The following is a 26,277-nucleotide window of genomic DNA, read 5'->3' on the forward strand; positions in this document are numbered from 1 at the left end:
CTGGACTTTGCCTCCTCATTTCACTCCACAACAGAGAAGAGTGTGTGGACTGGAATCTGCATTGTATTAAAATGCATACTATTTAGAGAACGTTCGAAAACCCTTAATTTGCACTTCACCCGCACTTCCGATTTCCGGTCAGCTCCCGCCCCGCTCCGCCATCATGAAGCCCTGAACAAAAAGCGAACGAGACAGGAAGAGAAAAACAGGGATGGACCTGTCGATGACAGAAAGAGACGAGCTGAACGTGTGACACCGACGGCGTGAGGAAAGAAATGATGCAGATACGCGCAGCAGAGGCGGAATATCGGGCTGTGGTTTAAAAAGAGCGACCGTTAAACCGACAGTCAGCTGATCGAGTCCGTTAACGGCCGTGTTATCCATTTAAATACGTATGAACGGACAGATCGAGTTTCTCGCCACTCTTCGCGATCATTACGTTAGAAATCGATGGATCGCTATTTAAATCGATCGCTTTTTGTGAAGTGAGACCGGGGACGGAGAGGCCAGATTTACCTCAGGAGGCCGGAGCTAGCTTACTAGAGCTAGCTTCAGAGGATCCCGTACACCACGGTAAGACAGAGCCGTTTAAATCATTTAATTCAGCGCTGAATGACATGCATGACGTGAAACAATGTGAATTATGTGGTGAAATGTCTGTTTGGAGCGATATATCGTTTAACCCTGTCAAGCTTGACGTGTGAAAACCTCATTATTTATACGGAACAGTTTAGAAAGAGAAATGTGTGCAAGTGTGTAATATGTTTTTTGTAATTGATCATTAGGTTTTTATGGCATATACATTATGATATAATGAGAATACTGAGCAAAAACACCTCACTTTTTTGTTCAGGTGCTAAAACATGCAATTTGGTTCAGAGGCTGGTATTTATATGGTCAAAAAATTAAAACGCAATTATGAAAACTTGTAATTTAAGTCAATGAGACAGGTTAGTTAAAAATGTCTTTTGACACTCTATCTCCCATTAATGCTTGGTTTTCTAATCAAAGCTCTTTTAGTGTCCAAACATATAATGCAGTGCAATATGATGATGATTGAGAGATGAACAAATAAACATTCCTCCAAAGCCGTATGGAATCATTGCAAAGCAGCTTCACAGAAAATTCAAGTTTCTACATTATATTTAGGAGTAGCTTATCAGTGGTGATTGTCAAGCTGATGCCCATGTGGCAGAAATGTACAGTTAAAAAATCATGCAGATCCTGATACCACTCACATTTTAACAGGTTTTTTACCTGCCAAACAGTATAAACTGACACTCAGGTGACAGAAGGCATGTGGTAGATTCTGTACAACAGGTTTTTCAGCTTAGTTTTGATCATTTAGAAGCATTAGGATTTCACATAGCAAATATCTTTTGGATGCTTCTGAAAGAAATTCTGCATTATGCATTAATGTGGAAGTCATACTTCCTTTTATTCTGCCAGGCATTGTAAATTCTCAGACTTCATCTGCTGTGTGTTTCTCTGCGTGTGTGTTAAACAGGTGTAATCTTAACATGTCTTTGACTCAGCGCTTCATGGAGAGGTGTGAAACTGAATTGTGAGTCAGGTGTCTGCTCCAGCGTCCTGCTTTTCTTACATGATGCATAATCAAGCACAATTATTCTCACAGTCATTTCAGGCTGGTGGCTGATTTCAGTTGTTCTTATATAATGCACTCTGTTGCTTCTACATTATACAGCGGCCCTTGACTGTTCGTGAACCCTCAAGAGTTTTCTGCATAAATCCGACCTACGTTGAGACCTGATCTTCATCTGAGCTGTATAACTAGATGCATAAAGCCCAATTAAATCACAAACAATATTTAGTTTTTTCACTTAAACTGCATCTTTGGTGTGAATGCAACCAGTCCTAGACATGAGTATGAAGAAATTTAAGCCCATTTAGTTTCAAATTGCTGATGTTGATGGATTTCCATGCGGGAACTGGTTTCTTTTGATCAGACCTTTGACATATTACTTCCGCTTTATCATTTATTGTCATTTATCCTGCATGGACTCACATTCAGTGTAGCTTCAGTTCACAGTTGAATCTGTCCTGGTAAAGAAACAAATGAGGTTCCTTTTACTCAAGACTAAATATAACACTTCTCATTTAAAACAAAGTTCCGTCTCATCTAGGGTTGGACGATGGGACTGTCTATCTATCTATCTATCTATCTGTCCACAAACCATTCTTCCAAAGTCTTCTGGCTCATCTACTCTTCTAGAAGCTCACTTTAGACTGGCAACATTACAGCTCTCTAGTGATGATGGCGTTTTTATAGGCGAACCATCCTGATTCCCCTGACAAAAACCCTATTGAATTTTTCCATTTAACGTTTGGATTATTCCAAAAGCATAAGCTCCGCAACTAACAAAAGTTTGATTCTTACACATTTTGTTCATCATGATAGAGTGCAAAGCCAAACATGTAACTATTGATTTCAACGCATCCCCATTAAACTTCCAACAACTCTTGAGTTGGAATAGTTTTTCAAGAATTCGATTATAAACCCAATAAGGCTGTAGGAATATTTTGAGCTCGTGTTCAGGCATTTAACTGAAATCCCGTTCAAAAAACCCCATTGACTTGAGGACAATGGAAGCGGAAGTGCCGAAATGCGAACTTGTTTCCAGGTTTTGGTCTACGAAAAGACGTCATCCCACAGCACTTGGAAAGCAGTGGTTTCCTTTTTTCTATACTGCCATGCACACGGTCCTGGCCTGATGTTTAGATCCTGGACTGATTTCTGTAGACGAGCACTTCTAGAATACCAGTGTTGTTGAATTTCTTCCACTTGGACACTCCTTAGATTAAAAGACTCCAAATTCTTTCATATAATAATACATTTTTGTCAACCTGTCCGCAATCTTGTTTACAGAGCTCTGCAAACTTCAAGGGTCAGTTGCATAAAAGGTTAAGACTGGTCTTACAAGTTAGTCATCTAAATATTTTTTAAGACTAGTCATAATTTTTTTTGTATTCAGTTAGCCTACATAAAAGCATATATTATTCTAAGTTCATTGCAAAAATCAGACTTCCTGCTAGTAGTTCAGATTTGTATACAAGACACTGTTTTAAGATGAAGACTGAGTTTATGCCACTGCCCCAGGAGCAGACTGGATGAAGAAGACTCGTCTTCATGATCTTTCAGTTGATCAGGGCTGCTGTACTTGGTGTTTCATTACTGTAAAATACATCTTTGAGTGAACGTATAATTCTAGTTGTTGGCATACTTCATACAGCAAACAGATTTATTCCTGGATCATTTTGGTCAGTAAATAAACAATAGATGCAAAGTGAGAAAAAAGCAAAAATGGCCTAATTTAATTTTATCTTTATTTAAATTTCCGGTTCCATGATTCAGTGTTTCTGATTCAGAATTCTTGATTCAATTTGTTATTGATAACTTTGGATGAATCTTGAATATAATCTGTAAAAACAAAATCTCTTGACTAATGCTGTAAATGAAGTCAGTTGGTGCATTACTAAAATATAAAAGGATCAAATTAACAACAGAGCCAAAACTATTAAATATAATTAGTTATATATGTATAATTAACATCATACAGTTATTTCTTAATTACATGCTTCTGCACCAATTTGTTGAAAAAAATAAATATGCTGTCAACCGTTTCATGACATTAATTCAAACATACAAACAAATCTGACCTCACTAACAGATTAAGTAATAATATAATAAATATGAAATTTTCTAGCTAAATTGAGTTTATATTCATTGAATGGCTTTTCTGAGATTAATGCATCATTTCTTGACATGCTGTTTATAGCTTACTGTGATTTAGTGAGATGTATTCATGCATCAACAGAAAACACCATACACTAAAGGACTGATTCTTAGGGTTTAAGAACTGGTATCTGTTCTTTAGTAATAAGATTGATAAAAAAAAAAAAAAAAGGTCGCCTAAGCCCTACTAGTTAAAGAACTTGGGTAACGTCACAATTGATGCAAATTACAGCGCATTCGAATGGGTTCCTAGCTTTGCTTAACTCTGATCAGATGCCCTTTATGGTCTATATTTGGACTCTTTGGACAGACAAATGTTTTGGTCACTGATTTTTGGAATTATTTATTAATTGCTTGTTGAAGGAATATGGGACTTGCCCTTTTTAATCCGAATCTCTGCTGTATCTAAGGTTCATGCTGTTAAGTTTCTCCTAATGGTTGTGTTTTAGGGTGTTCACTTCATTCCAGTTTCCTCTGATATTAATGTGCAAACTCTCTTGTGTGTTTGTGTGTGTGAAGGCGCTGGCCATGCCGTCGAGTGCGCGGGCTGGGAGTCTCAAGGACCCAGAGGTGGCAGAACTTTTTTACAAGGAGGATCCTGAGAAACTCTTCACAGACCTGCGGGAGATCGGCCATGGCAGCTTCGGAGCAGTCTACTTTGTAAGTGGCCATTAGGACATTCAGAGCTGTAGCACAGCTCAGTGAACAGTGAACTATCTGTGCCTCTCTTTTCCACTCCTCACATGTATTTGCACGCTTCTTATAGGCCCACGACATCCGCACCAATGAGGTGGTGGCCATCAAGAAGATGTCCTACAGTGGCAAGCAGTCTAATGAGGTGAACCTAAAAACACACAAACAAGAAGTGTTCCTACATCTTTGGTTAAACAAAGCAATGTCTCTACTGGAATCTTGATCTGCAAGAAATCTCGGACATCTTGCAGGTGGCTTTATGTAAGAGCAATATTATGGCTCTGTTCCAAACCCTATTGAGCTGCCTACCTGAAATATTTTTTAAGGCAGACTTCTGACACTAAGGATGTTTGGAAGTGTTGGCACAATATTAAACTGCCTGCAGTTTTGATGCAAACGCTTTTTACATTTTAATCTAGTATGCATGTGTCCATGCAAAATATCTCAAAGCAATTTCACTGAAATAAGTTCACTCTGTTATGAGCCGAGTCGTTTATATAGCTTTCTTACGAGGTTACAGTTAGGATGCTGTCTATGTAGGCACTAGATAGGAAAGCAACTCACTGTGTTTTGTAACTGAGTTCATATGCGGTCATAGAATACCGTTTTTTTCTTTTGCATTTACCGGCATGTTACCGAGTTCTGTTCTTTGTGAGCTCCAGCATTGTATTCAAATTATGTAAATCACACAGCGTCTCTCTGGCTAAAATAGACGGTTGTGTCATTTAAACGGTGGAAACTACTCCCTCTACTGTGCTGCAGAACACTTGAACACCTCACGCCTCATTTGCAATCTCAGCACCGTCCGTTTGAAAGGAACTTCTGGTTCTGTTTCCCTCACTCATGCATAGATCAGAAATGCAGCATTTGAACTGAAGCGACGCAGAGGCCGATGCTGAATAGTCCCTTGATTGTTTCATTGTTCTCTTGTTCCTGCTGTAGAAATGGCAGGATATCATCAAAGAGGTTAAATTCCTTCAAAAGCTGCGGCACCCCAACACGGTGGAGTATAGAGGCTGCTACCTGCGTGAACACACAGCATGGGTGAGTGTTTGGGTGTGTGGGAGGGAGGCTGAACACTCTTCTCGTTTCAGGAAGAGAATGTACTGACCTGCTAACATCGTTTCCATTTACTACAATAGCAGCCCTACATGCACCACTTGTCGCTTGCTAATAGCAATTATACCTTTTCTTTTTCTCCACCTTTCTCTTTTCCGTCTCTGCCACTCATTGATCGTCCTACTTTTCTTCAGCTGGTGATGGAATACTGTTTGGGCTCGGCCTCAGATCTGCTGGAAGGTGAGTGAGTTGTTTCCGGGAGCATGTGGATGTTTAGAGCTGTTCGGTCCGATGCAGAAGTGTAAAATGATGCAGATGTTTGTTTGGAGTTTGCAGAAACAAAAAACAGGGTCGCACTGTTTTCTTCCCCTTTCCTTTAGTGCACAAGAAACCATTACAGGAAGTGGAGATTGCAGCAATTACCCATGGTGCATTACAGGGTTTGGTGTACCTCCACTCGCACAACATGATTCACAGGTACAGAGCAGCTTGATTCTTGGGTCTAAAAAAGCATTTATTTTTGCCACTTCTGCAGTGCCATGAGGAGTTTTATTGATGCTTATTTCATATGTTTGATGACAGCCTATAGTGTCTTATTATTCTAATTTAATTTAATGTATGAATTTGACATAAACGGTGATTCCTAAATCTAATAAAGTAAGAAAAAAATCCTCTTGTAAATTTAAAAATGGCTGTCAGTTATAGGTGGCAAATATTGTCCCTTTAAAGCTGCGGTAGGGAACTTTTGACGCTCTAGCGGTTAATAAACAGAACTGCTTGCGTCTTGCGGAAGAACATCGTAGCCGGAACTACTTCTCTCTGTTTATGTCTATGAAGAATCACAAAGGTACTGGGTTACTCCGCCGCGGTATCCCCGAAGCAATCTAAAATAGTCCGAATATAAACACTTATTATAGGTGTACCCTAGTGATTCAGGACAAGCTAAAAACACGGTTTGGAAAACGGATTCATGGTGTACTCGCTTATTATATTCATTTTTCTACATTTTGAACACAAACAAAGTTACGGACCGCAGCTCTGGTTGTTTCTTACCGGGAGCGATGGAGTTTCTGCAAATGGCAATAGGACACTGGGAGGAGCCAGAGGAGCTTGATTTTTTCACAGATTATCCGTCTCATATTCTACTGTCAGGACATAATGACAGGTTTAATAAATATGTAAAAAATATATATTTTACAAAAGTTTCCTACAGCAACTTTAAGGAATAGTTCACCCAAAAAAGAAAATTGTAGAAGAGATGCTGTTTCTCAGTGGGAACGTCCTGGTTAAATAAGTAAATAAATAAATAACCAAACAGTTGCTGGCAACCATTGACTTGCATAGTATTTAGGGATGCACCGAAATGAAAATTCTTGGCCGAAACCGAAAACCGAAAAAGAGAAAACCAAGGCCGAAAACCGAAACCGAAACACCGAAATAAATTATGCCAATTATTAGTACCATTGCATTTATTGCTATGACCGTGTACTAACTTTACTAAAATTAAGACATTGCAATTGCATAAATTAATATTAAAGTTTCAAAGATAATTACAATTACATAACTTATAAAAAAAAAAAAAACATAAAAATACATAATTACAAATGATGTAAATATTTATTAAAATATTTATAAAATAAAATTCAAACTAAAAATGTATCCCACTCATGTGTATATTTAATAATAATGTACAGATCTACTGGCCTGCAGAAAGGTTTTAAAATGAACAGTTCTCTCATAAAAACAAAGTGCATTTAGGTGAAGTGTATTTGAAATTTTTCTATGTAGGACTAGAAAATGCATTACTTCTCCAGTAGGCAAGACTGTTATCACTTCTGTGGATGGGGACTTCAGACAGATAACCATCTAGCTGTTGAGCAGTTGAGCTTGTCATCTGCCTGACATTTGAGAAATATTTGAGAGAGTGTATTTAAATAGGGCCAGGGCATAAATAAACATTTTTATCAAATTAAAGCAAAAATCTAGCAGAAAATCTAGCATAAATATGGCTACAATCTGATATTATGTATGTATATATGTTTGTGTGTGTGTATAAGAACAAAATAGCCAACGTATTATTATTATTTGAGGCACTTTCTTGCAGAATTCCACTGAACATATCAGACAACGATGATGGTGCAGAGACGAGTCTTTTTTTTCTGCGCTCTGATCTGTGTCCGGCGCTTGGCGCTTCTCCGTCTCCACGCGGGTTCTCCGCATCCAGCGCGGCCTGGATCATTTCTCGTGCGCGCTGCCTTATTTCCGCATACAAGTAATGGTCTTTATAACGCGGATCAAGCACATTCGCGATGAAGTGCAGAGGATCCGACAAGATCTCAGTGAGACGTGTGCTAACAGACTCTATAAGACTGTACTTTTCTTTGTTTTCACTTCGTGGTCCGTCTTAATCTCTTTGTTAGGAGACGCTTTAGTGCTGCGAATAAAGGAATACGAAGAGAGAGAATGTTCTCACTGGTGTTAAGTGAATGTCGCGTGGAGCTCGTGGTCTTTGCTATGCAGGTGCACGTGCAGGTCGCGGTTTCTGTTTGCGTCATCACAACATTTCGGCCGTGTTGTTTCGGTGATAAAAGTCTATCGGCCGAAAACCGAAAAGGCCATTTTCGGCCGAAAATTTTCGGTGGCCGAAATTTCGGTGCATCCCTAATAGTATTTTTCTTTCCATACTATGGAAGTCAGTGGTTACCAGCAACAAATAAAAAAAAAAAAACAACTTTAAAGTGAAAAAATGAAGATAGAATTTGAGTGAGCTGCCGTTTTAATGAAAAAGTTTCTGTGAACTAACCAGTGCACAAAATATTAATATCAACATTTTGGGGAGTCAGCTGTCCATGACAATTATTGTCCTCGACATAATCCCAGATCCCATAACACACATCCCTTCACTTTACATGATTAATTCTGTTCACACTGTACGATTTTCAAACTCGTCGGATTGCCGTTGATTCCACACTGCGTGACTATCTGGCGTAGCATTCGGTTGCTGCTGTTTTCACATTGCACGATGGATCAGCTGTACTCGAGCGATACTGGAATCATTAAGAAAATATATATATAGCCTGCAAATTCTTCCCTCTGCCTTGTCTTGGTCTCTCATTGGCTGTAGGTCATCGTCGATGTAGTTTTCAGTCAGAAATCATTGCACACAGCGTGACTGTGATTTGCTGACAGCTTCAGATATTAAGCATTGCAAATATTTTGCAGGCGACATGATGGCGATTCCCTGAGATCGCGTCTTCAATTAATACACACTGCGTGATTTTCACTCATGTGAATGAGTTTGCCACTGATTTTAGTCATTTTTATGCGATTTCACAAAACCTTTCGGTAAGTGAAAAATCGGGCTAAAATCATGCAAAATGAGCTTGACATAAGACTCTTTATCTACATTGATGGCTATATAAAGAACCTTTTGTCATTTAAGGCTCTTTCCATTCCACCAAAGAGTTTTAAATGGAAAAAGTTTCTTTAGATTATTAAAGGAAACCCCCCGTTTCAGCACTGGTTAGTTCACACCACGAAATGCTGAATAAGTGTGCATGGTGCGTAGCAGAGGTTCCTTTGACCTCCTGATTCTCCTTTGCTCTGACATGCACTGTGAGCTGTAAGGTCTTATATAGACAGGTGTGTGGCTTTCCTAATCAAGTCCAATCAGTGTAATCAAACACAGCTGGACTCAAATTAACATGTAGAAACCATCTCAAGGATGATCAGAGTTAAATATGAGTGTCACAGCAAAGGGTCTGAATACTTACGACCATGTGATATTTCAGTTTTTCTTTTTTAATAAATCTGCAAAAATGTCAACAATTCAGTGTTTTCTGTCAATATTGGGGTGCTGTGTGTACATTAATGAGAAAAAAAAGAACTTAAGTGATTTTAGCAAATGGGTGCAGTATAACAAAGAGTCAAAAATTTAAGGGGACCTGAATATTTTCCGTGGCCAGTGGAATCTTTATTTTCAAGTGCAACACAAATACATTCTGACTTATTGCCTATATGAATTAGTGTTGAGATTTTGTGGGTACTTTTAGCTGTTTCCTTCAGCTTCACCATTAAAGATTAAAAGAAACCGTTTCTTCCTTTTATAGGGATGTGAAAGCAGGTAACATCTTACTGACAGAGCCTGGCCAGGTCAAACTGGGAGACTTTGGCTCCGCCTCCATTGTTGCTCCAGCCAACTCCTTTGTGGGCACACCTTACTGGTACAAAAACACTTCCGATTCATTACAACAGCATATTCGGCAGAAGTATACTCGTATGCTTTAATTTAATTTGACATTGTTTTTAAATGGTTAACTCACACTTCAGATCGATCTGATAACATGATCTGGTCAGTTACTGTAAGGACAGTTATGAGTGAGTTGTGCTCTGTTTCCAGGATGGCTCCAGAGGTGATCCTCGCCATGGATGAAGGCCAGTATGATGGGAAGGTTGACGTGTGGTCACTCGGCATCACCTGCATAGAGCTTGGTGAGTCATCTCGGATGTACAGGAGCCTGTTGAAAGTGAACACCCAGCACATGATGTGAAAATATACACTTTTTAGAGCTTGTGGCTTGTTGTTGATTAACACAGACAAAAATATTACGTTGCTTACAGTAGTATGCTTACAATGGAAGCCTTGCAGCTAACTTGTTTCCTTTTTCCTTGGTTGTAGCGGAGAGAAAGCCTCCCTTGTTTAATATGAATGCTATGAGTGCCTTATACCACATCGCCCAGAACGAGAGCCCGGTCCTGCAGTCTAATCACTGGTAGGGAGCCAGAGAAGCTTCATCCACACTGTCAAACAACTTGAGCCTTTCCCGTGTTTCCAAGGCAGCGCTGTATTGATATTCCTCAGACGTTATGATTCGTGATGGCAGAAATTTAAACTTAAAACTAATTTCTATATGCGGTTAAATTGTTTAAAAACTTTTTTTTAATAACGAAATATTATCTGTATATATCTAATTTCAAATGCAGCCTTGAAAATGGTCTCAATTTAGTAATTAGATTAAGTAACATTTTATTACTTAACTATGGGTGGTGATATGAACAAGATATTGTTGATATATATATAATGCATTTGCATTTGATGGTTCACATGCATGATTTGACTTGGTGTCGGAGTACTGTATCTAAAGCTTTTACATTATTCACTCTGTGTCCAGTTGACCTAAAAATATGCTGCCTTTTGATTGGCACTACTCTTTAATTTCCATGTTTTTTTTCCTCTCAGGTCGGATTATTTCCGTAACTTTGTAGACTCTTGTCTGCAGAAGATCGCCCAGGACAGACCTACCTCTGATGTGCTGCTAAAAGTAAAATATTTTGAGGAGCATTACGATTTTTTTTAAACATGATGTGTTCAGCTTTGAAATAAACCTCTCCGCTTTATTTCTCCAGCATCACTTCCTGTGCCGTGAGCGTCCGGTGACCGTGGTGATGGATCTGATAGCACGCACTAAAGACGCCGTGAGGGAGTTAGATAACCTGCAATACCGCAAGATGAAGAAGATCCTCTTCCAGGAAACACACAATGGTCCTGCCACCGAGGGAACCGAGGAGGAAGAGGTGGGATGACCTTTCAACTTGTCTTTTATCAAATCAAAAACTGTTCCAAAACCATTCTCTTATTTTAACAATAGACATAAACATAATTTAGGGTTTGTCTGTTGACTGTCTTTACAGAGGTTTATCAGCTCATGTTTCAAACGTTGTGGAGTTGGAGTCTTGTTCTTTTGCTCTGTTCTGATCTTGACTGTGCTTGAGTGATTTGTTTGTGTCGTTGTGGCAAATTGACACTTTGATTTAGCCAGCCTTAAAGTCAATATATACTCAACAATGACCTTATTTGCTTTCAGTGCGCTCTATTGTAAAGAGGTTTTTCTTTGTAGTGGTTCTTCCCAATGTAGAAACTAGGTTTGCCTCTGAAATGGCTTTTTCTTTTTTTTTTCTTGATGTTTTTCAATCTTTACACTTGAGCTCTTGTTATGGAGTCCACTTCGCAATTCAGTCAATCGATGGATAAAACCGTTCTTTTATGTAAAAAGCTAACTTAACAAAAAAAAAAAATCCCCCCCCCCAATCTAATCTGTCAATATATGGATTTCAAATGTGTTTTGAACACATTAGTGGTGTATATAGTCATGATCTGATTACAATTCGATGTGTCACAATGAATTATTTATGCCGTATACACTTTTTTTTCCCCGCTTTTTTAATTTACTAGTAGTGACCACCTGTTTTTTTAAATTTAATAATTATGAAAAATATAACAAAGATGCAAATAACAAAAAAAAGGTCAAATACAACAATCAGATCATTTTCTGTAAAAATGTATTTGAACAAAATTAAGAGTGGTCCCTCGGGGTTTCCACAGGCCCTTAAAGGGTCTTATATTTAGTTTTATCAAATTTAAGGCCCTAAAAAGTCTTAACTGGTACTAGAAAGTCTTGATTCGGGATGGGCAATATACCGGCAGACAGATTAGTAGAAATTTGTCAATTGGTAGAGACTTTGGACTATCGTCTATCAAAGTTACATGCTCAAGTGACATTGACGTGTTACATAGTGTTTGCAAACATTTTTAAGCATTGTGATTTAAAAGCAAGGATTATAAGCTGTTGAGACCCATAAAGAGAACTCATTTGACTATATGTGTGCACTTTTCTGCTCGTAGAGCGCAGGAGTTATTTTCACTGCTTTCTTTTGTTTGATTAATATTAGCAATACAGATTGCAGCAGGTTTATTAGGCTGCTGTCACTTTAAGAACTAATGCACTAATCCGAGATGATAGACATTTGATTTCCCCCCAACTGTTGTTTATTTTGCAGATAAGCTTTACAAAACAACAAAATTCTAGAACACATTCACAATTGATAAATAGCATCTAAATAGGATCAGTCTTGGTTGCATGCTTGTTGCAAAAGGCATTTCCAGCTAGTATCAAAAATGACTGTTAAAAAGCTGAGAGATCTGTTTCCTGCTGGAACTGTGATTTCTGTTTTTAAATGCAATCTTGTGTCTTTCAGGATGTTGAGCAGTACATGTTGCGGATGGGCACGGTGAACAGCATGGAGAGCTCCCATTCACTGCCGTCTATGTCGATCAGTGCCAGCTCCCAGAGTTCTTCAGTCAACAGCCTTGCAGATGGATCGGATGACAGCGGAGAGATGGCTATGATGCAGGAGGGCGAGCATACAGTGACCTCTAACAGCTCAGTGCTGCACAAACCACTGGTACGTGTTAATGGCTTTGTTTGAATTGACACATCACTGACATAAAAACCCGAACTCTATTTATTTATTTTTTTTTTTTTAAATGCACACCACGGCTCAGAAATACAATGACAACTATTGTATAAAATAAAAAACAATATTATACAAATTAAAAAATGATATTGTGGAATAGTATTACAATTTAAAATATCTGTTTTCTATTTGAATATATTTTAAAATGTCATTTATTCCTGTGGTGCACAGCTGTATTTTCAGCATCATTACTCCAGTCTTCAGTGTCACATGATCCTTTAGAAATCTTTCTAATATGCTGATTTTCTGCTCAATTTTTATATATGGTTTTTATTTTAATGTTGAAAACTCTATTCATATATTTGTGACAAAGTTCAAGAGAACTGCATGTAATTGAAATAGAAATCTTTTGTAACATTGTAATTGTCTTTACTGCCACTTTTATTAACTTAATTTTACCAAACATTTAAATTGTAGCACATCATGGTTTCCACAAAATCAAGCAAAAAAAACAAATCTGTTTTTAACATTTGTGATAATCAGAAATGTTTCCTTAGCAGCAAATCATCATATTATTCTGATTTCTGAAGATCATGTGACACTGAAGACTGGAGGAATGCTGAAAATATGATTGTGTATTTGATCACAGCAATCAAATACATTGTACAACTTTTTAAGTTTTTCAAAATATTACTGTTATGATTGTTTTAAATCGAGTAAGTGAATCTTTGGTAAACATAATACATCTGTAAAAGAAAAAAACTGAACATTCGAAGCATAAATAAACATTTATTTTTATGATTATTCCTTCAGTTGTTCCTCTCTGTCCCCACACAGAACCATGATAACATCTACGACGACCCCTACCAGCCGGAGATGGAGTCCCAGCAGCAGGGCCCCTCTGGGGGTCGCCGACGCAGAGGAAGGGACCACTTCGCCACCATCCGCACGGCCTCTTTGGTGACCCGTCAGATCCAGGAGCACGAGCAGGGCTCGGCGCTGAGAGAGCAGATGTCCAGATACAAGCGCATGAGGAGGCAGCATCAGAAACAGCTGATGGCTCTGGAGAACAAGCTGAAGGCCGAGATGGACGAACATCAGCTGAGACTCGACAAAGAACTGGAGACGCAGAGGAACAACTTCAGCAGTGAAGCAGACAAGCTCAGTAAGAAGCACCAGGCCATCCTAGAGAAAGAGGTAAGTGGAGGAAACACTGCATGATGGATTCGCTTTTCAGATGTCTTCTCTATACTTCTCCATCTCTCTTTCCTCAGACTAAGTCCGGTCTTGCAGAAGAGAAGAAGTTTCAGCAGCACATCTTGGCCCAGCAGAAGAAAGAGCTGACCAGCCTGCTGGAGTCTCAGAAACGGCAGTACAGGCAGCGAAAAGAGCAACTTAAAGAGGTACGTCAGCTAATGTTTTGACTGTGGCTTTGCTCCGGTGTTGTTGAACGTTTCCTCCGGTGTGCAGGAGCTCAATGAGAACCAGTCCACGCCAAAGCGGGAGAAGCAAGAGTGGCTAGTTCAGCAGAAGGAGTGTCTCCAGCAGATCCAGGCAGAAGAGGAGGCCAGTTTGCTACGCAGACAGAGGCAATACTATGAGTTGCAATGTCGCCAGTACAAGAGGAAGATGCTGCTGGCTCGCCACAACCTGGAGCAAGACCTGCTGAGAGAGGTACTGGTAGACCGATGCCTCGGGCACATTTCTGGCCATTTGAAATTGTCAGTGTTATTAGTTTTCTGAACATTTGCATGGTTATTTATTTGCAGAAGACGAGTGAGGACAAACTGGTAAATTTGCTTGACATAGTAAGGCACATTCAGTTTTTTTTGCAGGATTTTGTGTTGATTTATATATTTTTGTCATGCCTTAATCCGATATAGCAATTTGCTATACACACTGATCTGTATCAGAGTTTCAAGATTTGTTTGATTGACATGCTTTGCCAAATCACCGACGCAAAACTCAGCATTAGAGATCTTTTATGTTATAATGAGAAGTGTAAAATATTTTTGGGTGATTATATAATTGCTTAGCCGGAGTCTAATTCGGGGTGTCAAACACTATTCCTGGAGGGCCGGACACCTGCAGAGTTCTGTTCCAACCCTGCTCGTACACACATACCGTAAAGTTATCAAATAAGCCTAAAAGACTTGATTAGTTGGATCAGGTGTGTTTAATTGGGGTTGAATCTCAAACAATGCAGGGCTCTGGCCCTCCGGGAACTGAGTTTGACACCCTGGTCTCGGTAATTCATTGGAAACACTGCACATATGACACCTAGTGAGTATGATAATCATGGTCCGGTGTAGATGCACCAACTCACAACTGCGAATGAATGACTTCCACACTGCCAATACTTTCCAAAGGAAGCTTTTACAAAATGCTATTCCAGTCAAAACCACTAATTAATTGGCTGACCACAGTTGCCTGATGTTTTTCTAACCACTGTCCTCCATCTCTGCATCCTTTCTCTCCCTGTGCTTATCCCAACATAGGACCTGAACAAGAAACAGACTTTAAAGGACCTGGACTGCGCCATGTTGCTCCGCCACCACGAGTCGACTCAGGAGCAGGAGTTCAGGCAGCTGGCTCTGGTGCAGCGCACGCGGGCCGACCTGATCCGGACGCAGCACCAGACCGAGCTCACTAACCAGATGGAGTACAACAAACGGCGTGAGCAAGAGCTGCGGCAAAAGCACGCGGTTGAAGTCCGCCAGCAGCCCAAGAGCCTGAGAGTGAGTGGCTGTGACCTCACGGAGAATGCTGAAGAAGGGGAGGGGCCTCAGAGGGAGATTGATGAAGGGGAGGGGCTTGAATCTGAAAGGGATGGGCCTCATATGGAGGGGGAGGGGAGTGATGAGGGGGAGGGGCTTGAAATGAAAGGGGTGGGGCTAAAGGAACAGCTGGAAGAAGGGAGTAGAGATGGAGAAAAGATCGATGGGGATGAGATCGAGCTGGTAGGGGCTGTTGATGAGACAGCTGAGCAAGAGAAGCGTGAAATAGAAGTTCTTGAAGGAAATGACACTGAAGACACATTTACCGACCAATGTGAAATGATAGACAGTGAAGGAAAAGAGGAAGATGTGGAGATCTCAGCTGACAGTTCCGAGCAAATGTTAGATGAACAGCAACAGGTTGAGGACAAAATCGACAGCGATCCCAGACAAGTAGAATTGCTTCCTTGGGATGACGGTAGTGAATCAGAGTGTGAGGAAGAGGATAGGGGTGTGGCCGACGGATGTCCGTCAGAGATAATGCACGGCCCTTCTTTTGAGCGCCGTCCTCATGAGCGTGACATAGATGAACTCTCTGAGTTCTACTTCCCGGATACATTAGAAGAGCTGGATCCTCCGCCCGTCTACACGCCTCCTTCCCCGTCCTCTTCTTCCCAGCCTTCCCTTCACTCGCTCTTTTCTCACGTGATCTGCCTCGCTCTTTCGCTTTCTGCTGCCGTGCAGCCGTCTGTCCTCACCCTCCTTTTCCTTTCAATCTTCCTGCTTTCCTTGAGACGCTCGCCTCCGCTTCCTTCGCTCGCTTCGATCCTTCTCTCCGGTGAGCTGGCCTTCCTGGCGCTCTTCTTTTCCTACCTATTCCTGCGTTCCTGCTGCTCGCTCTCGTTTTCCACGTACCTTTCTCTAACGTATTGGGGCTCGGGCCTGTTCAGTTTGGGTTTGTCTTTAAGCTTGGGACTCTATTACGTCCCGGTAGCCTTGATCTCGGCGTCCTTTCTCAGCTCGCCCTCACTTTTCCTCACCCTCTATCTTGTGGTGGTCTTGGTTGTACGTCCGGCCAGGGTTTTCCTCCAAAACACCCCACGCAAACTCAATCGCCTCTGGATGCGAGTTCTCTTCCGCTTGCCGAAGCCACTTTTCACCGTGTGCCAGTCGCTTCTCGGCGGCCTGACTGAACGTAGCCTCTACGATATGTTTCCTAAAGCCGGACGCAACTGGGGTGGGCGGCAGTCTAGAATCCCTGTGCCTTTAAAAAGCCTTCGTGCAGAGTATCAGGCCAAAAGCAAATCCTCGGTTTTGTTTGCACGCTGCTTGCTTCTGGGCCGACGGTTTGTCCGCCGACCTCTCGGCACTCTGACGGACCTTGCTAACTCCGTAGTGCTGCGTTTAGCCAAGTGTTTGCTGAAGGAGCTGCCGCAGAATTACCTGAAACGGCTGCAGACATTCGGGCTGCTGCGCAGAGAGAGACCCAGCAAACTGCCGATTCTCCTGCCTAGACCCGTGAGGGAACAGAGGCGGAGGACGAGGGAGAGGAGAGAGAAGGAGAGGAGGAGAGAGAGGATGTACAGGGAAGAGGGGAGGTGGGAGAGTGTTTTGAGGAGAACCCCTTCAGGGAGGAGTTTGAAAGGAAAGATGGTGCCTTGGAGATAGATTGAGACGGAGGAAGGGAGGTATGTGAGCATGAACATGCCATTCATCCATCTTTCTTTGTGTTTCTCTCTGTTCTTCCAGCTGATTTATTTTAGCCCGTTTGCTCACGTGCCGGTTTTACAGGGAAGTACTCGGTTAAAGAGAGAGTTCACACAAAATTAACTGCATTTGTCCCGCAAACCATTTCAAAAACATAAAACCCGTGTTTAATCTTCAAAACACGAATGAATGCATGGAACCTGAGAGGTTTCAGTCTCTTAATAATAATAAAATAAATTAGTAAAGGATATCCTTTAGATGATGAAACGGCTCGATTTCTTGCGGATTCGTTTTACAATGCCTTTATGAAAATTTTTGTTCTTCTCAGTTTTGGTTGCCAGGACTTTCAATGAAGGGACAGAAATCTCTCAGATTTCGTTTAGAAATATAAAATTGTGTTTTGAAGATTAACCGAAGCCCTATGCGTTTGGAAAGACCTGAGGGTGAAAGTAAATGACAGAAATGCTATTTTTAGGTGAACTGTTCCTTTAAGATTGATTTCAACTCCCTCATTCACTGTCGTCACAGGTGAATGGAAAGCTTCAGTCGATTATTGTGCTTTTTGTAAAAGTTTTTGGGGTTTTATTATTATTTTTATTTTATTTTACTCAAGTTATTTTCTTCTCAAATAGCAAGAGCTATATGTGTTATGGTAATTTCTTAAAGCCATGTCTGTGCAATCCTGAGTTAGTTTTTATTTTGTTTTGAAGGGAGTCTTAATTTCAACAACGAAATTGTATTGTATTGAGAAACCAAAATGGCTCTTTGTGAAAATGTCCAGGCCTTTCAATGAAGCCATGCATGTTAATTGCTAACTTAATTCACTGTGCCTACTGTGAAAGTAGATCATTATACAATGCTTTACACTATAGATCTCCCAAAAACATTACACTACAAGCTTACTCTTCAAGAAGTGCAATAGAAGTTCATTAGATGAAGCGCCAATGGTTTTTCCTACTTCTCAAAAAATGTTTGTATTAAAATAGAAACTAGGCTGCATTTTGTTGCAAAATCAGTATTTTGTACCATTTCAAAAGCTTCAGATCAACTACAAGCAGCTAAAACTTTAAAAAGCAATTAAGAGTCCTCTCACTGGAGATTTCCGAGGCAGGGCCTCATTAATGGCAATCAAATGCTTGAAATATTGAGCAAAATAAAATCTGCATCCTTGCCAAAATCACCTGCAGCAGTTATATATTATATTATATTATGTGTTAGGGAAGGGGTTTTCCCACCATCAGATGGATGAACAATGCTATTAATTCAGTTCTGCCACTTTAGCAGTGAATGTTTGTTAAATTAAACATCAATCTCATAACTTAAGGTGAAATATTTACTCTGAAATGTGGGTGATCGGTTATAAATTCAATATGCAATATGCAATTTAGATGAAGGACCCTGATGTATTATTAAAGAGATTGGAGGTTGATGTGCTTTTGTGGCACATACAAGTTCATATACTTGAGATAGTTTAGCACCAAAAATTATTTTACTCAACGGTATATATGAGCAAATGTCTTTTGTAGACTAGTGGAGTTGGGGATAAATATAAACTGGTTTTAGAAAAAGGTGTTATTGCACTAGAGGCAATGATCTGATCATATTTACCATGTAAACAAGTGTTTTGATCATATCCTTATGATGAGAGACCTAGCCTGTTTAGATTTATTCGCAAGTAAGCCCTAGGTTTTCCAACGTTTGCATGGCATTATTTTATATTTATTAATACTCTTATTACTGCATATTAAAGGCTATAGTAAGAAGCCATTGTGACAATCATCTTAATGTAAAGTTGGACAGGAAGTATGCAAATTGACAACCAAAGATTTGTACAATAAGAAATGAAGAGGTGGATGGTTGGATTGAATATGAATAGCTTGCACTGCACACACAAATCATTTTTATTTGAAATGCTCTGTAAAAAAAAAAAAAATTACCAAATACTAAAAGGTCTTCATAGAAATCTTAAGATTATCAAAGGGACCAAGAGTTCATTTCGATTTTAGCCATATTTGTTGCAATTATTGGCTATTTAAAATTTCAAGTTTGTGTTATTTTAATTTTAATTTTATTTTTTGTCTTGTTACTTAATGTTTACATATGCTGTGCTCCCTTTTGTTTTGTTTAACCAAATCACAAATTGTCTTTATTATTTGAGGAATGTTTCTGTTATTTTATGTGTTGCATTGCACCGTCTGTTTCAAGGCCACTGTGTGTGCGTTTCATCCTCATTTTGTGTGTTTGTGCATGAATGGATGTTTACTTCGTTTAAGCAAAGATTTCTGTCATACATTTCTGAAATAAATTTTCTTTATTATAATCATTGTCCCTTGGTTCATTTTATATTTTAAGTCATTTTGTCAGAATTGAGTTTTTCATTCATCTACTCCTGATGCTGATGCTTTAATTACATTTCTCTATTTCTATTTGTTTTACTTCATGCATGTTTATGAATTCTTATTTTTGCTGCACCTCAAAAACACTTAGTCTAAAATGATTAGGTTAATATGAATACGTTAAAATTTTCTCTCTATAAAAATACCCCCAAAAATTCTGAATTTACAAAAAATGTGCTGTGACCCTTCCGTCCTTCCCCCTCCTCTCTTTCTTATCCATCTGTTTTCAAATCTTGTTACCACCCTATTCCCTGTTCTTGTAGTCCAAAGAGCTGCAGATAAAGCGTCAGTTCCAGGACACATGTAAGATCCAAACGCGTCAGTATAAAGCTCTGAGGAACCACCTGCTGGAAAACACCCCGAAGTCGGACCACAAGGCCGTGCTGAAGCGTCTCAAAGACGAGCAGACTCGTAAGCTGGCTATTCTGGCCGAGCAGTACGACCACTCCATCAACGACATGCTGTCCACACAGGCTGTGAGTAAGGCAAGGACACATGAATCACAATTCCCATCCCACTCTGTCCACCAAAACCCCTCACTCAGACCCACACCATCATCAATGACATACTCTCAACACACTTCATGGTAAGGTTTATCACCATACATCTGATCCAAGCAGCCGCAGCTCAACGCCAGAGTTCCCCTGCTTCACTGACCCTTGGCTTTTTGTGCCGTTTCTCTCCAGCTGCGATTGGACGAGACGCAGGAAGCGGAGTATCAGGCGCTGAGGATGCAGCTGCAGCAGGAGCTGGAGCTGCTCAATGCATACCAGAGCAAAATCAAGATGCACACAGACACCCAACACGAGAGGGAGGTGAAGGACCTGGAGCAGAGAGTGTCCATCCGCAGAGCCCTGCTGGAACAAAGGGTAAAGGCTGACTGATCCATGACTATGGCCATGTTGGTAGACAAAAGGAAACTGTGAAGCAGTGGTTCTCAACTGGTTAAGCATCAAGTTGCAACTCTAAAATGTCCATGAATTCATTTATGGGTTGCATGATATATATCAGTACCATTTCAGGTATCCTGAATTTAATGTATTTTTAAAATCCATCTATATTTGTTGATATTGAATATTTAATTGTTCATGCATATATATTATTTTGTTAAAATTATCTTTACCATGATCTAACACTCGCATATTAATTTTAAAAACGAATAATGTAGCATGGGAAAATATAATCTAATGTCAATATATGTTATTTTATACTGTACAACTATAAAATCGTCAATATTCACGTTTAACATTTAAAAATAATTTAAACATTTTTTCTTATAAAACAGTGTTTATGCATATCTCCAATTTTTTCACTTAAGTACCTTTACTGTCATTTAACACTTGCTTACAATTAACATTTAAAAAAACAAACGCACTTTGATCTATTTTATCTTTAACTTTTAAAAAAACATTTTTATAAGCAGTAAAATGGTGAATAATTTATCCATTATTTTATACTGTTCATTCTAATATTGTAATATCTGTATTCAATTGATTCATTTAAGGTCAAGTTTTTTGGTTATTTGCTCCTCAACATAATTATTGGCTAATTGGTATCGGCTAGAATGTTTATATTGGTGCATTGCATTCCAATAAGATTTGGTCATTTGTTGGTATGTTTTAAATCATGTTGCATTGTTTTGAAACACTAAACAGGCTTATCTTAAAAATTGTATGGTTTCATGCTCTATACAATCAGTAATGATTCATTAATTTCATAATTAATTTCCAAAAACACATTATGGGAGGCACAAACTAAGTTTAAACCATATGCACCCATATTTAACATTGTTGGTTGTTTTTACCAGTGATATTATGCAAGTGGTGAATTTGTATTAATTCAACTCACAATTTATTTTGAGTAAACTAGAAGTTAAAGTTGCAATGAAACAGAAGTAGGTGTTGGGCAGGGACTTAGTTCAATGCATTGATTGGATTTTGAGATGTGGGCATTCCACTCCAAACTGGAGACAGATGAGCGCAAGCTTTTAGAAACTGAGTTTAAGATGACTTAACAATTGAAGAACTCTGTACACACCGCCAGAAAAGTCTGTTTTCACCAGAAGGTCCAGTTATGACAATTTGATTAAAGATTACAAAGGTAAAATGGTTTTTAAAAATGTAATTTTTACCTTAAAGGCACAATATGTAAGTTTTCGCCACTAGAGGGCGCATATCCAAAACAAACAAATTCGTGTGGAATCATCTTTATCCCCACAGCCGATGCAATCCTAACGGGAATCTGGCAGAAATCATGTTCACGGATGAGTTTTAATTATTTATTAACGTAGAAGAATGAAGCAGGGTGAGACTGAAAGCTGTTGAAGTGAAACATGGTCGCTGAACGAGCGCAACACATGGCTCGAAAGCAGCGGAGCTTTTATTATGCCACAGTCGTCCGCTCCTTCCAGACGCGAGTATGTGGGGTAAAGCAGCGCTGGTTTATCTTAATAGATACATTTGAAGGATCTGTTATAATGTTACTATAATGTGCGGTCGTCACCTGTCTAATAAAACGCATAACATATTAAAGCATCTTTGGTGTTTCCATGTTTTGTAAAAAAGCAAAACGGGAAATCGAGGGGTTATGACATCACTAGCAGGCGACACAATGACACTATAGATGGATCACTAGTTAAATTTCTTATTTCTCTGGATTTAAACTTTCTTCGAAACATTTGGGGAAATGCAAGTACACAAGTCAGCTAATTATATAGCACTGTTCCAGTGTTTTTTGGATATTTTAATAAATAAATCTTACATATTGTGCCTTTTTTAAGATCTAAAATGTGGATTTAGAAAATCAATCCGATTTTTCTATCCTTACTGTGCATGATTATAAGTTGCACTGGAATCAGATCGAACAGTTTGCTCACGACACACCAGTTGAGGACCACTCTCATAAAAGTGTAATTCTGACATCCGTGGATCTGTTTCTCCAGATCGAGGAGGAGATGCTATCCCTGCAGAACGAGCGTTCGGAGCGTATCCGGTCCCTTCTGGAGCGCCAGGCGTCTGAGATTGAGTCCTTTGACTCCGAGAGCCTCCGCCTGGGCTTCAGCAGCTTGGCTCTAACTGGCATCCCCTCCGAGGCCCATCCCAAGCAGGTCTACCCGTCCAGCCAGACTCCCCGTCTGTCCAGTCACTGGAGCCATGGTGGGGCTCCCCAACCCCACTCCCGCAGGGGTCCCAGCAGGGCCGAATCCTCCTCCTCTTCCCACGTCCTGGGATTAGCTCGAGACGGGCCCCTCCACCACTCCTCCCGGTCCTCGTCGTCATCCTCTTCATCCTCCTCGTCCTCCCATCACAACCGCCTCCACCTTCCCCAGCACTACCATCACCAGAGCACGCCACAGCTGTACAGGGAGAGAGAGAGGGATAGAGAGAGGGAGCGGGAGAAAGAGAAGGAGTGGGGCGGAGGGAGCAGGGGGGACCTCGCACACCCCCACGTCTTCTCCCACCACCTTCCCTCCCGCTCCTCCTCCCAGTCCCTCGCTCTCCTCCCTCCTCCTCCTCCCGCACCACCTTCCATCACACTGTCGTCCTCTTCCGCCCAGTCCTCGTCCTCTCAAGGAGTGTACGGAGGAGGCGGAGGAGGGCTGGTGGTGCGAGGTCCCAGCCTGATGGCGTTGAGGAACAGCCCGCAGCCCCTGCGGAGAACCGCGTCCGGCGGTGGAGGGCCTGGTGGTGGAGACGGAGTCCTCAGCCGAAGTACCTCGGTCACCTCGCACATCTCCAACGGATCCCACCTCTCCTACTCTTAAGGGAGCCGAGTAAGAGAGCTCAGGCTCGCTTTCTTTCTGTGTTTTAAGCGCCAGTTGAATTCGTCCAAGCCGTTGCAATACGAGCGAGAGCACATTTTACATGTCCTGTTGCTTTCGTGTCTCCTTGCTCGTGGTTGTTGTTGTTTTTTAATAATAATAATAATAATAATAATAATAATAAAAAAGCGTGAAACTGGCTTGGAACATCACCACTGCCTTTAAGATGTCTTAAAGGGATGCTGCGCAACTACTTTTGTGCGACGGGGAGAATTCGTACATGCACACAACGACAGTATGAACACAGAATGTTTATATCAGTCAGACTTTATGAATACATTTACGTCTTTGGGAGTTGCTCCAATGCATGAGATTTAATGTAGTAAATACATTCGTATTTAAATGTTATACAGTCACATTTGAGATGTAAAGGCTCGTTAACAAAGAACGATAACTATAGAGATTGTTTTAAAAGACATGTCCACACCACAGCTTAAACAATAACGGCAAAGAGGAATGATGCCGTCTGTTGGTGTGGATGCTAATTGAGCAATCCTTATAATTATCGTTCTTATTGTGAGTGGGCCTTAAGGCTACCTTTACAAATCATTGGCTGCATCCGAAATCGCATATATCCCTGGAACATAGTAGGCGAAAATAATGTGCGAAAAGATTTGTATGTCCGAAATCACAGTATTCATGAAACAACAGGTGATAAGTTCCCAGAGCACATACTGTTCCCTGCGAGATTCTGAAGTGTGCATCTAATGGACGCTTTACTATCCCATGAGTCTCGGGAGAGGATTTATTAACGGGGACTCAACTGATGTTGGAAGGTCACATGATAAATTTACTTACTCAAAATGCGGTTTCGGACGCAACCATGACTTTTAGAGTCAATCGCCCACCAATTGGATCTTTTATTGTGTGTGTGTGTGTGTATATATATAAATATTAATATATAGTATCTAAAAGTGTTGAAGCATTGTGTCCACCGTTTTCTATAGCAATTATGACTATCGACATTTTGATAATGTGAACAGAATAGACCTAACATTAAATTGTAGAAATTGGATCTGGACGGCATGCATCACAAAACCATGTTTGATGTCTTCATGAAAACATTTAAAAAAAATTCTCCAAGCATCTGGTTGTGAAGGATGTGAGCATTTTTAGAAGCAAGAAAACTGTCGGGCCTAGTGTGCGTTATGGTTATTAATACATGAGTGTTAATAATTGTTATTAGTCTGTTTGTGTGCATTGTCTGAATGGGACGCGCACTGGTAATATTACCACTTTTGTGCACAAACACACCAAAAAAATACGTTTTAAAGGCTTGGATAAGCATCTTTTAACTCAAACCTGAGACAATAAAAACAGACTTGATTTAATTACCAAGGGTTACAATCACTAATGTTTTGGGGGGTGGGGGAGAACTGAATGGTTTATTATTTTGAGCAATGAGAGGTAGGGTGCATTTATCGAAACTCTCCAGGACAGGCAGGTGCAGTAATTCATCAAACGATGGAAGACTCTTCTTTACAATGAACTTCGGAGGAAAACATGGCAGCTGATTTAGCTGTACTTCTGTGTAAATCGAAGCGGTTTTCTCACAGACACTTTCAGAGACATCGAAGAAGAACCAAGAGGAACTTAATGAACTCCGAAATCAAGCGAGGAACACCAGCTCTCTCTGTATAACCTACTACTTAATGCTTGGTCTAAAGTAAAACAGTGCATGCAGAACTTCTAATGTTTCGAGGATGTTGGATATAGTGTTTGGAGGGCCAATGAGATTGTACCATTGAATGGACTGACTTGTTTGTGAGATATGGTGGGATGTTACTTCATGATCTTTGGACAGTGATCCCAATATAATGTTGAATGTTAGAGCTAAAATTGCAAAAGCAAGTCCACAGGCAGGTTAAACTCCATGGTGGTAAAGGAGGCTCTCCTAGTTTGTCTGGAGTGAGGTGTTGAGATCTGTGTATGTATATGTTGACTGTGAAACAGGTTGTTGGGTCAAAGTGGAGGTTTTACTGAGAGGACATTTCAGAAACATGTTAATTACTGTGGTTTGAAGGGAGGAAACGTGGAAGAAAAATAAACGCGAAGCAATTTAAATGACAATAAATTGATATTGACGTGGATTTGTCTCGTGTTGTCTTTATTTGCACATTTGCACAGTGGAATCATTCCTAAACAAACTTGAGTTAATGAACATGTAAGCGTCACTGTATCTGACATTGTTATCTGGCATCAATGACAAATCCGTGAAAAATCCTCTATGCGTCACTGCGACGTGCCCTTTAAGAGCCGCTCGAGCTGCTGCGTGTGTAGTTTCTCCCCTAGTCGGTTATTTATTTATTTATTAACGAGACTGAAACAGAGTACAGTGTTATACATGAAAACTGAATTAAATCATGTACGTTCAGGATATAAAGCACATGCTCGTCTTAACTTTGAACAGTTTTATTTGAAGTTTTTTGGACATGTGCAAAACAGATGCAAAGTAAATATACAACGGTTTTTTTGGGGAGGACATTAATTTTATTTTTCCGATATAATATGATAACTTTTTGCTTACACAATTTGACTGAGCATATATAATACGTGCATCCACTTAGGATTTGCTAAAGTTATATATATCTATATCTTTAACCGACAATGAAAATACTGCATTCAAATATTGAGAGAACGTCTTTCCAAAATATTTTTATATAAATGGACAAAGATAGGCCCAGTGCAGATTAATAATAAATATATAAATAAGGCACTACAATAAATATGTTACTGATTACACATTTGGAAATTCTGCAAGGAATGGTATTCATTGATTTACACACACGCAACAAAAAAGATATATATACACGTTTTATTTCTCTTTTTTTTATGTAGTGCAGATCAATTTGGAGTGTCTTATAGCTTAATTTATTA

General features: G+C 39.9%; 1 protein-coding gene across 4 annotated transcripts; it reads left to right on the top strand.

Annotated features, from left to right (window-relative positions):
- The first annotated feature begins 100 nt into the window (after window positions 1–100).
- taok2b (TAO kinase 2b) lies at window positions 101–25,490 on the top strand. 4 transcript variants are annotated; one of them, XM_026223196.1, is made up of 20 exons: window positions 101–573; window positions 4,274–4,414; window positions 4,521–4,592; window positions 5,390–5,491; window positions 5,701–5,746; window positions 5,887–5,983; window positions 9,616–9,729; window positions 9,906–9,997; window positions 10,185–10,278; window positions 10,746–10,827; window positions 10,913–11,080; window positions 12,542–12,748; window positions 13,598–13,957; window positions 14,035–14,163; window positions 14,231–14,434; window positions 14,530–14,568; window positions 15,259–15,498; window positions 19,844–20,056; window positions 20,267–20,449; window positions 22,522–25,490. In XM_026223196.1, exons 2-20 carry the CDS (start codon window positions 4,283–4,285, stop codon window positions 23,341–23,343), a joined length of 3,396 nt encoding a protein of 1,131 aa, XP_026078981.1. In that variant the 5' UTR covers window positions 101–573; window positions 4,274–4,282; the 3' UTR covers window positions 23,344–25,490. The 4 variants fall into 4 exon arrangements, with proteins under 4 accessions (XP_026078981.1, XP_026078982.1, XP_026078979.1 ...); XM_026223197.1 differs by lacking the exon at window positions 14,530–14,568 and having other exon boundaries at window positions 102–573; window positions 22,522–23,343; XM_026223194.1 differs by lacking the exons at window positions 19,844–20,056; window positions 20,267–20,449; window positions 22,522–25,490 and having other exon boundaries at window positions 108–573; window positions 15,259–19,504.
- Window positions 25,491–26,277: the final 787 nt, after the last annotated feature.

Source organism: Carassius auratus, chromosome 37 (genome assembly GCF_003368295.1).
Source record: "Carassius auratus strain Wakin chromosome 37, ASM336829v1, whole genome shotgun sequence".
NCBI lineage: Eukaryota > Metazoa > Chordata > Actinopteri > Cypriniformes > Cyprinidae > Carassius > Carassius auratus.